The sequence below is a fragment of the Entelurus aequoreus genome, linkage group LG09, assembly GCF_033978785.1.
Source record: "Entelurus aequoreus isolate RoL-2023_Sb linkage group LG09, RoL_Eaeq_v1.1, whole genome shotgun sequence".
Lineage (NCBI taxonomy): Eukaryota > Metazoa > Chordata > Actinopteri > Syngnathiformes > Syngnathidae > Entelurus > Entelurus aequoreus.
Genome location: NC_084739.1, coordinates 81,467,663 through 81,484,834, shown reverse-complemented (window position 1 = coordinate 81,484,834; position 17,172 = coordinate 81,467,663). Strand labels below are relative to the sequence as shown.

At 38.8% G+C, this 17,172-nt stretch overlaps 1 protein-coding gene across 1 annotated transcript in view; it reads right to left on the bottom strand.

Moving 5' to 3' along the window:
* The window catches only part of desi2 (desumoylating isopeptidase 2), a 35,298-nt gene that overhangs the window by 193 nt on the left and 17,933 nt on the right, over positions 1 to 17,172 (bottom strand). Inside the window, exons 2-5 of the mRNA XM_062057911.1 lie at positions 13,456 to 13,528; positions 13,283 to 13,376; positions 10,308 to 10,449; positions 1 to 1,090 (exon numbers count right to left, since the gene is read on the bottom strand). The exon at positions 1 to 1,090 is cut by the window's left edge and continues 193 nt beyond it. Of these exons, the coding sequence (XP_061913895.1) occupies positions 824 to 1,090; positions 10,308 to 10,449; positions 13,283 to 13,376; positions 13,456 to 13,528 (576 nt within the window). The 3' untranslated portion in view covers positions 1 to 823. The remainder of the gene's footprint in view (positions 1,091 to 10,307; positions 10,450 to 13,282; positions 13,377 to 13,455; positions 13,529 to 17,172) is intronic.

Here is a 17,172-nt window from a genome sequence, read left to right as displayed (position 1 = left end):
GCACTGCATTCCACCAATACAAAACACTTGAGTGAGTGTATGAATACTTTGGGCTTAAATGTAAAGAGAAGTGGACCATATTGGACTCTAGGTTGTTTTCTTTTAATCAAAGAGTATAAAAAGTGCCAGGCTGCATTACAAAACGACTAAACAGTCAAATGAAAAAGTCTGGAAAAGACCTTTGGAGGACCTGAGTTTTGTCAACAAAAACGGAACAAAAGATAGTCAACATTAGAGAAATAGAATTTAAAAAAAAAAAGATTGAATTGAAAAGTCCTGCTTTGCATGGCGGCACAAAAATATTTCCATGAAAGGAGGATTGGATTGTGCGCTCATCATCTGCTGATGTTGACAAACGTGACAAAAAGTTGTCGCCGTGCTCAGAAAAAAACCACAAAAACAACTGATGCGCTCTTCCAGGCTTTACTGAAGGCCAAACAGGTGACCTGTGACTTGTGGGAGGTCCAGGTAACACACTGGGAGTAAAAAGCGTGCTCGAAGGCACCACGGCGCTCGCTACTAAGAAAGAAGTCAACTCTCCTTCAGCCGCTAAAGAATAATAAAAACTAACCTGCAGGAGGTTATGTTAGCCAAAGTCGTTAAAAAAAGGTTGATCTTGAGGTCCGGTCCCAGCCCAAAAAAACAGGACGGCATTTGGCTTGGAAAAACCTGGAACACAACTTGGGAGAAAAACCAAAGAAGTCCCAGTGGGGTCAGAAGTGAGAGGAGTAGCACCATTCAACCAGTGACAACTGGTCCAATCCAAATGTGGCTGGTGATTGTTTGGATTCCAAAAGTATCGGACCCGCACGTGTCCTCGCTCCTACCGGCGGGGCTGGTGGCGGGACTGCAGCGGCATGGAGGCGGGCCCCGAGGAGGAGGAAGGCGACACGGACGCCAAGGAGGCGGTGGCGGCGGCGTCCTCGGCCTCCTCCAGATCGCCCGCGGCGTGGAGCTCCTGGCTGACGCTGGACTGCAAGGCGGCCGGGGTGAGCCACTCTTTGGGCAAGCAGCTCTGCAGGAAGGGCACGCACGAGCTGAAGTAGGCCAGGCGGTTGACCCAGCGTGGGATCTCGCGGCCGCACAGGATCTGCGAGCAGAAAAAAAGTAGAAGAGGCGGGGTGAAATAGTCCGTTCCAGAGTCAAACTCCGGTTTCTGATGCATTAGGACCGCCACAAATAGATTTGGCGTGACATGTTTCCCTCATTGAAACCCTATAATGCCAAACGTGTCATAAGTGATACATACGTTTTTGAGCCCTCTACATGTCATTTGTTTTTTTCCTAAAAAGCCTGACGTGTCAGATCAGATGCATTAAATGTATAGTCCACATGATGGCAGTAATTGATTTATTAGAGGGCTGTCCAATGATCCTGCAAGATTGCCACAAAGAAGAAACCAGGGACACCGGATTTTTGAAGAGAAACTTTGCCAGATTTAAAAGGGAGAAGGTAAGGAAACGTGTCGTAGTTTTTAGTGACTCATCAGTATGAACAGTCAGTGTTTCCCATAAACTGCCAAGATACCTGTGGCGGTGGGGGCGTGGCTATGGGCGTGGTCAACATGACATCATCAAGTAATTTGCATAATTTACTACAATGATATGATTTTCTCTAAAAAGGCTTAAAAAATGTATACTTACTAATTAATAATAACAGTTTTGCTTTAAACGTCCATCCATTCAACAATATAATTACAACACTTTATGTACATATTTATGTACAGATTTCAACAATAAGTTATTCACTGAAATATATTTATTAATTGTGGTTCTTACAAAAAATATATCTTATAAAATACAAAAGCTAAAATGTCTCTTAAAGCTCTGCCCCTTTAATTAGTACATACTAAATACTTTAACTTTAGCCTACTACTACAAGCATATTATTTACCAGCAACATAAAGTGAAACAGAGGCAGAGGTGTCCTGCCACAGTCAGTAACAAATAAACAGAAAACAGTAGTGGTCAAATACAAATAAGGCAACAAGAGAAGTATCCTACACTTCTCTTTTGTAAAGTAAATGTGAACAGCCTATATGGGCATCTACATCAACTATATGATTTGCCTGAGAAGCTGGACAGGGGAAAAAAAAAATAAAAAAATAAATAAATAATAATAATAATTTGTGGCGGACGTAATTCTTTCGTGGCGGGCCGCCACAAATAAATGAATATGTGGGAAACACTGACAGTAAATCAGTTGATGCAATATGAAATTACGTAATCGTTCATAATATATTTTATAGTTAAACTGTGTTGAAAAGGTGTGTATCAAATCTGTAACAGCAGTTACATAGGTAATGTAACTCTAAATTAGTCAATCGGCATTTTATTGCATTTCATGCATTATAAATAACATTGAGTAACATACTGTCTTTACATTTTTCAAATAAACACATATAATCTTCACTTTATACAATATGGTATATTTTAGAGCAGGTGTGTCCAAACCGACTGCATGCAAAGTATACAGTATATACAGTATATATATAGACATACACATATATATCATGAAACATTTATTATAATGTCAATAAAGCTTTTTATTCTATTCTAACCTAATCCTAGATCAGTGGTTCTTAACCTTGTTGGAGGTACTGAACCCCACCAGTTTCATATGCGCATACACCGAACCCTTCTTTAGTGAAAAATAAAATGTTTTTTTTCAAATTCAAGACAAAGTTATATGTTTTTGGTAACACTTTAGTATGGGGAACATATTCTAAGTAACAAAGACTTAATTTAGAGTTTTCTGGACACTAGGGGAACATATTCCAAGTAACAGATTATTTTAAAAGTTATTGGGTTAGGGTTAGGGTTAGGGCCAGGGTTAGAGGGTTAGGGTTATAATAAGGCCATGCCGAATAAGGCATTAATAAGTACTTAATAATGACTAGTTAAGAGCCAATATGTTACTAATTTGCATGTTAATAAGCAACTAATTAATGGTGAAAATGTTTCCCATACTAAAGTGTTACCATGGTTTTTTACTGGTGCACAAAATGAAGCGTGCATGAACATCACCTTGTTCAAACAACAAAACCAACACAGTGCATAAACTCACAACAAATTACACACTTGCAAACCAGTCAGCTGTTGCCGTATCCGTAATACGCCGATAGGGAAAAGATTTAATTACACGATGAGTCGGGTGTGTTTTGACCTCCGCCGAACCCCTGAGGCCGACTCACAGAACCCCTAGGGTTCCATCGAACCCAGGTTAAGAACCACTGTCCTAGATTATGGCAGACTATATGTAATATGGACAATTGTAAATTGTTCTTTGAGTGCAACAAGAAAAGCCCAATGTGTTTATTGTCCTTTAATTTATATTTTAACCTTCTAAAATTGTTCGAGTGTAATAGGAAACATATGTTTAATGTATTGTAAGATTTTCTGTTAAAATATAGCCGATATAGGCATTTTCCATAGTTCCTTTTATTTGGAAAAGTATCAAAGTATCGAAAAGTATCGATAAACATTTTAGTACCGGTACCAAATTATTGGTGTCGGGACAACCCTAATATGTACATATCAGTCAACCAACTTTTTTGGCCTCCGATCCGATCCGATTTCGAGTCCCGATCTGATATTTTGACAATTGATTATAGAGTTGAAAATGTTTTGTAGCATGTAACTAAGTTAAATAGTATAACACATTTTTATAAAACTTTTCTTATTAAATGTAGACATTTCTAATGTGGTTGTGAATCAGATGATATATTAAATGTGTGGTATAGAATGCTACATACAATTTATTTTAACAAAATAAAGTGGCTAGTGCACAATAATGTAAACAAAAACAACTATTGGCTCCCATATAAATAATTTGTGTTTTTACCCTCAAAGCCTTCCTGCAACCAGAAAGGTACTTCCTGACTTTGTAAACAATAACAAAAAAAATATTTTGTACTAATAACTAGGAGAAGAAAAATATAAATTTAATCACTTTTGTATCGTTTATGTACTGATACTGTACTAACTAGCATCGATATCTGGATCGATCACTCTTACGGTACTTTACATTCAAGCTTTAGCGGTTAGCTTCTTGTGTCTTCTTCTGCTCGGTGTGTGTGTAGCATGCTTAGCCATTCCTTTTCCTCTAGTCCTCCAGTGATAATGGTACTAAAAAAACGGTTTATTTTCCGCCATGTTGGTGAGGATTAGTCCTTTAGGGTTGTACATTTCTTTGTGATGTGCGATTCAATACATATCTAGGTACGTGGTAACGATGCGATTCAAAGACGATACGTTTAAAAACAGAACGATACGATATGAATCGATATGGTGTATGAACAATTCGGTTCTATGGTTAGCATTTGTTGATGGACATTCTTTTTTACACCAAAAAGAACAAAAGCATGCATTCCTCTGCATATGTTAGGACCTTGGCACCAAGCACTCAGACTAGATTTGTCCAAGCTAAGTCTATGAGCATGAACTGATGAAAACTACTCGGATGAGAGGCCAAATGTCTTCTAAGACAAACTGAACAGTCCACTTATCAGTTAAATCCAATGAGAATAACAATAACCTGATGAATGAGAAATAACATTCTGCTGTTTAAAAGTGACATGCTTCCAGAATTTTGAAATGTGTAAAACATAAAAATAAATAAAGTAAAAAGATAATAGAATCACCTGTCAAATATATTTATCTTTAGATACGGACCAAAAAAAACTTGCTTAATAAACATATTTTTGTTTGATGGGATGATATGGAAATTATGAAATTAAATGTATAAATAACAATGAACTTGGCCTTTCAAATGTAATGTCACCCTGTTGGCACGATGCATAAGGACATGCTGATTCTGGAAGTCCGAAATTAAAGAATCATATTACAGGCATCTCCTATCCAGCTATTTGGGGACCCCACGGGGGCAGGGGAAGCAGAGGAAAGGTTAACGGGAGTTGAATGAGAAGTGGGTGTGCTCAAAGCTTGCAAGGGATGTTGTTACTGCTGTGTTTAGTGATGTGTGGATCCATACTGAAATATTGATGCCGCTGATTTATTATAGGTGACTAAGTATATTATTATATTACTAATTATTAGTTAGAACATTTCAGCTTTTTCTCATTACATACCGATTGTTTTGCTCTTTTTTCTAACATTTTTACTATAGTTTTTCTCCATGTAATAAGTCAGTAAAAATATGATTGTGTAACTGCATAACCTCGTGTGTCAAAAATGTTGCCTGTTCGCAAATATTAATGTTCAGTTACACATTTAACAGTGTTTATTATGGTTGTTGTAATTTTCTAATCAATTCAAAAGTTAGTTGATTAAAAAATTAAATTGCACTAACTAAACTGTGTTTATATTTTAAACATATTTAATTTTTTATTTTGAGAGCTTCTAATATTTTAGATCAGGGGGCGTCTAAACTTTTCAGTCCGCAAACTGAAAAGTTAAGTATGGGGGGGCATTTTGACAGTTTTTATTTAAAAAAATATATAAAAAATACATTTAAAAACTAAACATTGTGTTATAGGTGACCAAGTATATTATTATTAATTTAAAATGTTCAGCTTTTTCTCATTACATTTCAATTTTCTGCTCTTTTTTACTTAAATTTTGACTTTTTAGGCTCCAGCACCCCCCACGACCCCAAAAGGGACAAGCGGTAGAAAATGGATGGATGGATTATTTGAAAATACACGACTTCTAAATGTTAGGTATAATTGCAGAAAGTATCGGTATCGAATTCGGTATTGCCGGTATCAACCTGAATTTTACATAGTATTGGATCGGAAAGAAAATCAGTGGTATCACATCACTAGCTGTGTTGTTGGTTACAAATACTTCAATTAAGTACCGTATTTTTCGGACTGTAAGGCGCATTTCAAATCCTTTTATTTTCTAAAAACTCGACAGTGCTCCTTATAACCCGGTGCGCCAAATATAAGTATTCATTCTGGTTGTGCTTACCGATCTCCAAGAAACTCTATTTGGTACAAGGTAAGAGATAGGTGTGAACTGCAGGTTGACGCCTGATCAATAAATGACGCAGCAAGCAACACCAAAACTTTGATGTTTCATTAAGAGTATAGAACATAACACACAGCGCTCAAAAATCTGTCAAACTGTTTTAGTATTACTTTGATGAATTATCGGCGCATTACGGCTACCTTTGTCAGACGTACTAGTGCTACATGCGAGTATTATTAGGATGTGTATAAGGACCCCAAAATGGCACCTATTATGTGATATTTTATCTGTTTTTTGTTTCGACCTATCATGCAAAAACAACTTTTCTTACCTATTGGTACCTGCTGTTATGTATTTGGGATCTGCATATGTCCCGAAAATGTGCGTGCGTCCGCCATTGTAGTCCGCGCCGTAGTCAATAAGTTCCTTCTTTTTCTCAATCCTCTTGTTGTGGGGCATTCATCCTCCGCTGTTGCCATTTTTAATACAAAAGTAGCGTACAGTTCTAACTTGTATCTGTCAGTAGACTCGCTATGGAAGCACAAAAAACTACCGGTACTACAAAGAAGACGGGGAGAAGACGCTGTCGAAGTGGAGGCACGTAACAAGACCGCCCACAAAACAAAGAATCATATTACAGGCACCTCCGACCCAGCTATTTGGGGGCCTCACGGGAGCGGGGGAAGCAGGGGAAAGGTGCAGCTAGTTGATGGATTTTTCTTCGCTGACGGCCATAATGTTTTGTATTCAACAAATAGTTTTCATAAAACACAGACAGACACTGACTGAAAAGCTGCGTTATAGTTTGCGCTATAGCGCCATATTTTGGACGAGTTCGCTCACTGGAGGTGCTGGGGTGTGAATGTCAACTTTTGTTTAGTGCCGTTTGGTCAACTAGTCGTCCATAGCGTTTCTACTTGTGTGGTTTCTTCATTCATTACTCTAAGCAACTTTTGTAAGTTTCAAACATAACTAAAACAGTTAATACTTACTAAACCATCCATCCATCCATCCATTTTCTACCGCTTGTCCCTTTCGGGGTTGCGGGGGGTGCTGGAGCCTATCTCAGCTGCATTCGGGCAGGCAGAAGGCGGGGTACACCCTGGACAAGTCGCCACATCCTCACAGGGCCAACACAGATAGACAGACAACATTCACACTCACATTCACACACTAGGGTCAATTTAGTGTTGCCAATCAACCTATCCCCAGGTGCATATCTTTGGAGGTGGGAGGGGCCTATCCCCAGGTGCATGTCTTTGGAGGTGGGAGGAAGCCGGAGTACCCGGGGGGAACCCACGCAGTCACGGGGGAACATGCAAACTCCACACAGAAAGATCCAGAGCCCGGGATTGAGCTCAGGACCTTTGTATTGTGAGGCACATGCACTAACCCCTGTGCCACCGTGCTTACTAAACCATCACATGTTTAATAATAGTGTTTTCATGCATATCTGTACTTGCTATCGTAATGTAATCGAGCTAGCGTTGTTAGCTAATATGCGAACACGTTTACCAGTGTCTGTGTTAGTATTATAAACTTACAATGGCATTCTGTTTGTATTGTTCCAGTTTCACAAGTTCCTTAGTAAATTTACCAAAACGTCACCGTGGAGTTATTGAGTGTGTTTAGCTAATTGAAGAGCTAGTTAAAAAACTATTTCTGTCTAAATATCTGATTTCATAACATGTATTTATGCGGCTTATAGTATGGTACAGCTAATATATGGAAACATATTTTTTACTAGAGATGTCCGATAATGGCTTTTTTGCCGATATCCGATATTCCGATATTGTCCAACTCTTAATTACCGATTCCGATATCAACCGATACCGATATATACAGTCGTAGATTTAACACATTATTATGCCTAATTTTGTTGTGATGCCCCACTGGATGCATTAAACAATGTAACAAGGTTTTCCAAAATAAATCAACTCAAGTTATGGAAAGAAATGCCAACATGGCACTGCCACATTTATTATTGAAGCCACAAAGTGCATTATTTTTTTTAACATGCCTCAAAACAGCGGCTTGGAATTTGGGACATGCTCTCCCTGAGAGAGCATGAGGAGGTTGAGGTGGGCGGGGTTGGGGGGGCGGGGTTGAGGTGGGGTGGGGGTGGGGGGTTAGCAGGGGTGTATATTGTAGCGTCCCTGAAGAGTTAGTGCTGCAAGGGATTCTGGGTATTTGTTCTGTTGTGTTTATGTTGTGTTACGGTGAGGATGTTCTCCCGAAATGTGTTTGTCATTCTTGTTTGGTGTGGGTTCACAGTGTGGCGCATATTTGTAACAGTGTTAAAGTTGTTTATACGGTCACCCTCAGTGTGACCTGTATGGCTGTTGACCAAGTATGCCTTGCATTCACTTGTGTGTAAGAAAAGCCGTAGATATTATGTGATTGGGCCGGCACGCAAAGGCAGTGCCTCTAAGGTTTATTGGCGCTCTGTACTTCTCCCTACGTCCATGTACACAGCAGCGTTTTAAAAAGTCATACATTTTACTTTTTGAAACAGATACCGATAATTTCGAAACCGATACCGATAATTTCCGATATTACATTTTAAAGAATTTATCGGCCGATAATATCGGCAGTCCGATATTATCGGACATCTCTAATTTTTACCTTCTAAAATTTAGTGGGTGCAGCTTATATAGTCTGGACAATACGGTATGTCTCCCTGAGCGTGCATCACTTTTGAAGGACTCTTTTGTGTGACTACAATCTTTAGCATGTAAATACAGCTGCGGTAAAGATCGTCTGAGCTCAGTTAAGAAAGACAACTATCGGCCCCCGACCGGCACATCTCTACTTTGAAATCTAAATAAGACAAGAAAAAAAGACATTTGCAGCTCCTGTTGGAATTTACATCACGGTGCTTTCAAACAACGCAGGAAAAGAACAATGATTGCCTCACTTCTTCAAAATGACAACACAAGCGTTTGTGTGTTAGCGTGTTCGTGTGTGTGAGTGCGCGCACCAGCTGGCTATGCAAGTCTGGGCTTGTATCGTTGTGTTTTAATCCGCATTTCGGCGCTGGGACTAACTCTAAGACTCCCTGCTCGTTAGTCAGAGCGGGATAAGCCGATTTAGACCACACATTCACGCTGTGATGCAAGTGTGCCCACTCAGTGCAGGAAAAACCCTATTCATGCTCGTTCACTCACACACACACACACACACGCACACACACGCACACACACGCACACACATACACGCACACACACACACACATACACGCACACACACACACACACACACACACACACACACACACACACACACACACACACACACACACACACACTGTACTGTTTATCACGCAAACAGTTTCATCCCAAGAAAAGAAAGCACTGCTGTGAAGGCTGAGCTGGAACGCGACACTTTAACCTTCATTTAACATGAGCTCATCTCCTCATCAATAATGAAACACTTTCCGCCTTTCACCCTGCTCACCAAATGTTAACATCTGCTACTCATGGCCAGCTCTGTTAGCTAGCCGCAACTAGCAGCAGCTGCTTATTGTAGGAGCCACATAACGCATAGCAACACAGATTTTCAAAACGGATCAATAACCCAATGCAGCGTTTCGCTGACCACATATTCAGGCTCAATGTGTTTTTGACCAAAATATAATGTACAAGCAAGCTGTTCACTTTTTTCACACTTGCATGACAGTAAATCCTGTAAAAAACATTTCCTGTTCAGTTGATTAAGGTTTTGGGAAGGTCATTGGAACAGATTATTTTTCTATTTCCATGACTTCCTATGGTGATTTTATATCCATGACAGTACTAGTGTGTGTGTGTGTGTGTGTGTGTGTGTGTGTGTGTGTGTGTGTGTGTGTGTGTGTGTGTTCTGGCAATGCTTACTTAATGGGGACATCGCTCTGTTTACACAGTCACCTTTAGGGGACCTCTGATGGTATGGGGACAAAAAAACAGGTCCCCTAAAGGGAAACCTTTTTAAATGATAGTCAGATCCATTCTGAAAATGCCTAAGTGATTTTTAAGCTTTGGCCCATAAAACATGTTTACTGGTTAGTTTGAGTGTGAGACATTTGCACAGCAGCCTTTTTCCCCAGGGTCCCCAGTAAGAATGATCAGCACATTACTTCATCAATCCAGAGATTTAAAGACGTGTATGAGCTAACTGGGCAGTGGCCAATTTACCAAATTTTTTTTATGCCTCCACAACCTGTAGAAAGGGTGGTCCTCACAAGTGATGATCAAAAACTTGGTCCCCATTCCAAATGATAACCAGTACAGTATGTTATATGTGTGTGTGTGTGTGTGTGTGTGTGTGTGTGTGTGTGTGTGTGTGTGTGTGTGTGTGTGTGTGTGTGTGTGTGTGTGTGTGTGTGTGTGTGTGTACCTCTGACAGTGCTGAGGAGAAGTGGTTGCAGTTCTTGTGCATGAGGTGATAAGCGTTGCCTTTGTACTCTTTCCCCATTTCCTCGATGACCTGCTCCACGTCGTCCTCGGTGAAGTCGGTGCTGCCAAGGACAATGGCTTCCCTACACACACACACACACACGCGCGTGTGAATAAACAAATGTTTAAATACGTCACAAACATAATGCTACAATTCTTATACAGTGGATTCTTGAAGGTTGAAGTTATGAAATTGCTCTTCCCAATAGAAACTAGGGTTGTCCCGATACCAATATTTTGGTACTGGTATTGTTACAAAAATTTATTTTGATACTTTTCAAAATAAAAGGGAACATAAAGAAAATGTCATTATTGGCTTTATTCGAACAAAAAATTGAATATGATAAACACATGTTTCTTATTGCAATCAAAAAACTATTTTTGCATTAAATAACATAGTGAACACACAAGACAACTTGTCTTTTTGTAGTAAGTAAACAAACAAAGGCTCTTAATTGGCTGCTGACGTATGCAGTAACATATTGTGTCATTTTACATTGTATTATTTTGTAAAAATTATGAAGGACAAGCTGTATAAAATTGATTATTTGTCTACTTGTTCATTTACTGTTAATATCTGCTTACTTTTTCTTTAACCTGTTCTATCTACACTTCTTTTAAAATGTAATAATCACTTATTCTTCTGTTGTTTGGATACTTTACATAAGTATTGGGTGATACTACAAATTCTGGTATCAGTTCAATACCAAGTAGTTACAGAATCATACATGGGTCTAAATAAAAGTCCTCATGTGTCCAGGGATATATTTCCTGAGTTTATAAACAATAAAAATGACAAAAGATTTTGTGATAATAAAATATATCAATGTAATCATTGTAGGGCTGGTCGACATGGCCTTTTATTAATATCTCGATATTTTTAGGCCATGTCACGATACACGATATATATGTGGATATTTTGCCTTAGCTTTGAATGAACACTTGATGCATATAATCACAGCTGTAGGATGATTCTATGTGTCTACATTAAAACATTCTTATTCATACTTCATTAATATATGCTCATTTTAAACTTTCATGCAGAGAGGGAAATCACAAGTTAGTCAATTTACCAAAACTGTATTTATTAAACAGTTATTAAGCAGTGGCACATTCATGTCATTTCCAAAACAGAAAGTGCACGATTGTCAGAGACATTTTAAAACAAGCTATTAGTGCACTTTTGTGCATGATGTCACTAAGATGACATATCAAAACAACACTAAATTAAAGTGCACTTTTTGTACAGAACGCCACTACAATAGTTTAAAACAAATAAAGTGCACTTTTGTGCAAAACTACAAATTAGTAGTACTGCTACCTTTTGTAGCAACGCTTTTGCCGCATACTTGACATATTACGGTTGTCTGTTCGACATCTTTCCGCTTGAAGCCAAACCACCGCCAGGCGATGGACCCCGTGCTGTTTTTCTTGGAATTAATTCTTCCTTCATTTGTTACCAGATTCGCACCTTCTTTCTCTCGTAATACCACTCGCACCAATCCACTAGCATCACAGCTAACTTTACCTATGCTGCTACCTCTTTGCTCCACGAGGGCGTATGACATTACACGCGCGACAGTATGTGACGTCTGAAAGAAGGTGCGCTTGTTTTATGTCTCTGTGAGAAGGAGAGACAAGAAAGACTGAGAAACGCCTGTCGTGTAATGCCCGCAGCTAAAAGCAACTGCGTGAGAGCATATACTTGAATATCACGATATAGTAATTTTCTATATCGCACAGAGACAAACTTGCGATATATCGAGTATATCGATATATCGCCCAGCCCTAAATAATTGTAGTATTGACTATATACGGCCCTTGTACTTGGTATCATTACAGCCGTTGTCTGTGTAGATGCACCCATTGCATTTGTTTACATTCAGGAGTGCTAACTTGCTGTTAGCGGTTAGCTACTGTATCTTGTTACAGTGTGTAGTGACCCATGTTTAGCTCTTCCTCGTCTTGCAGAAATTATACTTTTAAGAAACATGGTTTATTTGTTGCCATGGAGGTGATGATTAGTGATTTAGAAGTAGCTAAAACACTGCCGACTGTGGATGGACGTTAGCCACTATAGCTAGCTAGCAATGTTTAAAACACCTCTTCCAGAGCGGCGCTTCAGTGTGAAAATCTTCACCTTCATTATTTATTTTTAAGCCGTCATTCTTCCTTTTATGTCTCCATGGTTTGTCTGCTTGTAAGTACACCGTACGTATGCGTTGCCTAACATGCGGCGCTTGCTCGACCTACCAGCAATATCAGGACGTGACGACGGCACGCCTTAATGTCCGGAAAACCATAAGTACCGGTATTTTTCAGAAGCAGCACAGTACTGTTTTTAATTCATTATAACGCAGTACTTTATTAGTACCGGTATACCGTAGAATAGAAGAAACAGTGGGAATGTTCTGTGCCACAATGGAGGAATCCATGCAAAACCTACAATACAATATTTTTTATATCAATATTTTAATATGTGTAAAAATAAGTTACCCGCTGTTATTATTACAATGTAATAATTCAATTTCTACAACAAATACTAAACTAATTAAAAACAGTCATATTTAGTTGTATGGTTGCACAGCATTTATCGCTATTTTGTATTTATATTTTATTTATTTATTATCATTAATAGTAGTAGTATTTTATACTCAAGGACATTAACCACTTTGAAACATAAAAACAAAACAAAAGAGACACTGTATTATCCTATTTTTCCTGAAAAAGATGCTGTATTTATATATTAGTTATCGCTGTGATTCCGTAGGCAGTAAAGATGTGTGTGTTGTGTGTTTGTATGTCAGTCTAACACTGCAGGGCACATTAATCAGAGCAGAAGTAACAGACAGCATGCACACACTGCCGGCTGATAATCATAAAAATACTTTGAAAAGTGCTTCACAATCTACTTACTTGAATTTAAAGGTGTCGCCCAGTTCTGTTGCATCCCCGGGCGTGATCTCAAAGATCCCTGAGAAGGGGTAAGGATGTCCCCCGTAGGCAAACTCTAATACACAAACACACACAGAGTCATTAAGAAATGCCTTGAGTTGAGAAGGTGGCACCAGTGGAGTTGTTAGGTTCACCTCGGCCATAGATCTCGATCCCTGAGTGGAAGACGCCGATGCCGAGGGAGCTGGTGAACTCATTGATCCAGTACTGCGGACGCGGAGTCACAACGTTAGACAAACACAAGAACATAAGACAAATGCATTTCAGTTCATTGAAACGCCACGCAGGTGCAGGAATTGAAATAATGCTTAGCTGTTCAGTCTGCATATCCCATGAATCGCAACACAAAATCAAAGATAGATTTTGACGTCTTCCAACTATTCTAATGAGGGTACACACTAGGGATGGGTACTGTTGCGTCTGACCAGTTCTTCCTCCAAGGGAATCGAAGTTACTGGTCAATCCCAAGTTCTTTTGATGACATATATGCTGAGTAAGAAGGAGCATCAAGACAGAACTGGAATATTTTCTAGTTTATTCCAAAGCTTTGGGAGACCAACTTAATCAATACATTCGTATCGGCTGCTCTACTTGATCTGACACTCAAACGGAAGAGCCCACTTCTTGCACATGAAGAAAGCCCCCACCTGTCCGGAAAGGAACATGGCCTCATTGTTCTACTACAGATAAAACATAAGGGAGTACTCCAACTCCTACATTCCAAGTCTTCAAAGTAACACACACAGTTTACTTGCGGACATAAAATGAAAAAATAGAAAGAGTACAAATGAAAAAACACTAGCTGATTTAAACATGACTATGAATAAAGAAATAACTCTTAAACATATATATGCATTCTCCACAGTACCGTTCGCATATTTTAGATTTGGATAACAGACAATTTTGGATGTATGTTTTGTTTTTAGAGTTTGGAATGAGCTTGCCCCTCCACCACAACATGTTTTTATAAAGAAAAACACCTGCAATCGAGTCAACACCAGAGCCCTAACCAGGGGTGATTGTAACATTCAACGACGTAGGACTAAGTTTAGTCAAATGGTTGTCTCAATAAAAGGCACACATGCGTGGAACACACTACCAGCTCATATTAGGAACAGTGTCAACTATTCAACTTAAAAAAAAAAACAGTGGTTAAAGACAAACCAGACTTGTACCCATGTGTAATGTGCATGCTCTGCTGTTCATTTTTTGTTGACTTACTGTCAATATTTATTTTAAGTCATACTTTAATGTACGTATGACATTGTCTGTAAATGTGTGTCTGTTTTTATGGTGCCTGCCTTAGGACTTCAGATGAAATCTCGCTATTATAGCTAATGCTGACATATTTACTGTGATCTTTGCTCATATGTTGATCCACATACATTATCCTAACCAAAAATAAAGCTATTCAATTCAATTCATAAAACTATTTTTCGATACTTTTGTGTGTGTTAATGTGAATTGTTTGATAATATAATTTTTTTTTGATAATACAACCTTTAAAAATGAGCCGATTATGATACCTGCGCTGTCCAGTTGTTATATCTTGTTTTCTTAATACATTTGAGTCTCATTTGCAATGTGTTTGCACTTCCAAGACATTAGATGGCAATACTCTATAGTAGGGCTGGACAATTAATCAAATTTTGATTTTAATTACAATTTTCACGATCATGAAAATATAATAATCGAAAAAGAAACGATTAATGGTCGCGCAACGTAAAGTGAATGAATGAAGAAAAGAGCAAGTCTACTAGAAGTTTGGGACCTCACCATGATAGATACTTTTTATTTGACACAAGGCTGGTATAAATAACCCATTACCACTGCGCTTCAACTTAAAGGCAACATAGGTTCACTCCAGAAAGTTAATAATAAACAGTTTAGTGTTTGTCATACCAACCATTGTTCTCTAATACGTCATTTTACTTGATCAAAGCCTCTAACATTCCACACCGCTAAATAACAAAAGCATGCATTATTCGTACTGATATTGTATCAGATCAATATCGCATTGGCCAATACACAAGGCACCAGTTCCATATTGTATGGAAAATGAAAAAGTTGTATAACGACACCCCCTACCAAACACCATGAAACACATGCAACATGGAAATGTGACAGTTTACATATGCTGCATTCACATGAATGAACAGAATGGAAGTTTGAATGGAAGTTTTTCTGGCCATAACACTCACTTCATGGTAGCCTGGCTAACTTTTGTTTTGTTTGTAAATATGCAGCGCTTCTGCGTTTTCCGACATTTGCAGCATTTGTTGTTTTGGAGCGTTTGTACGCTGCTGAACGTTGGCCCCTGTCAGCCACCGTAATTTTCGTGCAACACTTATCTTCCAGTTCCTACACCAGGGGTGTGAAACTCATTTTAGTTTAGGGGCCGGCGTGGAGGAAAAGCTTTTCCCACATGGGCCAGACTGGTAAAATCATGGCATAATAACTCATAAATATAACTATGACAACTTCAGATCGTTTTCTTTGTTTTACTTTGGCCCAAAATAGAACAAGCACTTTGGATTTGTCTTTTCCATGTATAAATCCTGTGCTAAATCAACAAACCCTACAAACTGAGATAGAAACTATTTAGTCGAGTAACTCCCTGCCTTGTATGCATTACAGTGTATTGATAGAAAAATACAAGCTGTACGTGAACAATTTCAACAAACCAAACGTATGAACTAAAGAGACTGACAGTATTGCAGTAAACCGCACACTGTTTACTTATTTAAAATTTCCACAGAAGACGATTGTTTTCGTAGAACCATATCTAGGTGCAGTGTCTCATGCATCATTTTAAGTGGGGTTAACAATTGTTTATTTTACTCTTGAAACCTGGCATCAATATCAGGTGTCACATCTTGAGTGGCAGACAATTTTAGGATATTATCCAAGTGGTTATGTGTGAGCCTTGTGCCTAGCTTTGTTGAGAAAACTTGCTCAGAAAGGTGTGTGGTTTCCCATGCACTTCCGTGAACAAATAGGAGAATGATCATTTTTCTTGGAACAAACTGCACTCTGTGTCCACTTTTTTTTCTTTTTTGACAAAGACATTTTGTGGAAATGAGGATGCCAAATCACGATGTGTTGGAAAGCAGGAGATATAAAATGGCAGGTTTTACATTGTGTCGAGGTTTTACTGTGTTCTTGCCAAACTAAATTGCTAGTGTGACATCCAGTTGACACATTGTGAACAGCTGTTTCTTTCATTTAAAAAAGGCATCTTATTTTTACACTTAGCAAACCTATCCCGCGGGCCGGATTAAAACCGTTCGCAGGCCTGATCAGGCCCCCGGGCCGCATGTTTTACATCCCTGTCCTACACACCGCTTGTTTATTTCTATGCTTCAATCTGCACCTTTGCACAAAGGACAAAACAGCCAGCTTTTGCTGCGATTTTCCAAATCCTCTTGAATGGCAGACCGCATGTGGGTTCAAGGACCAGTGTTAGTATATTATGCTGACTCATCGTCGTCCGGGAAAAGCGTATTTGTATCCTTGACGACTCACTGACAACGAACTGGTCTTGCACGTGCACTCTCTTCCTTCGCATCACCCCATACTTGCCAACCTTGAGACCTCCGATTTCGGGAGGTAGGGGGTGGGGGGCGTGGTTAAGAGGGGAGGAGTATATTTACAGCTAGAATTCACCAAGTCAAGTATTTCATATATATCTACATCCTGAAAATATGCAAACAAAACTGTGTTTAGATAATTGATACTTCAAACTTGCATAAATAAATCTTAAGGAATATAACATAACTTGGCTTCTGAGAGCTTCAAAATGTAATGAATAAAATGCTAAAGTTGTTGATAAACAAGCAATTATTTTAATA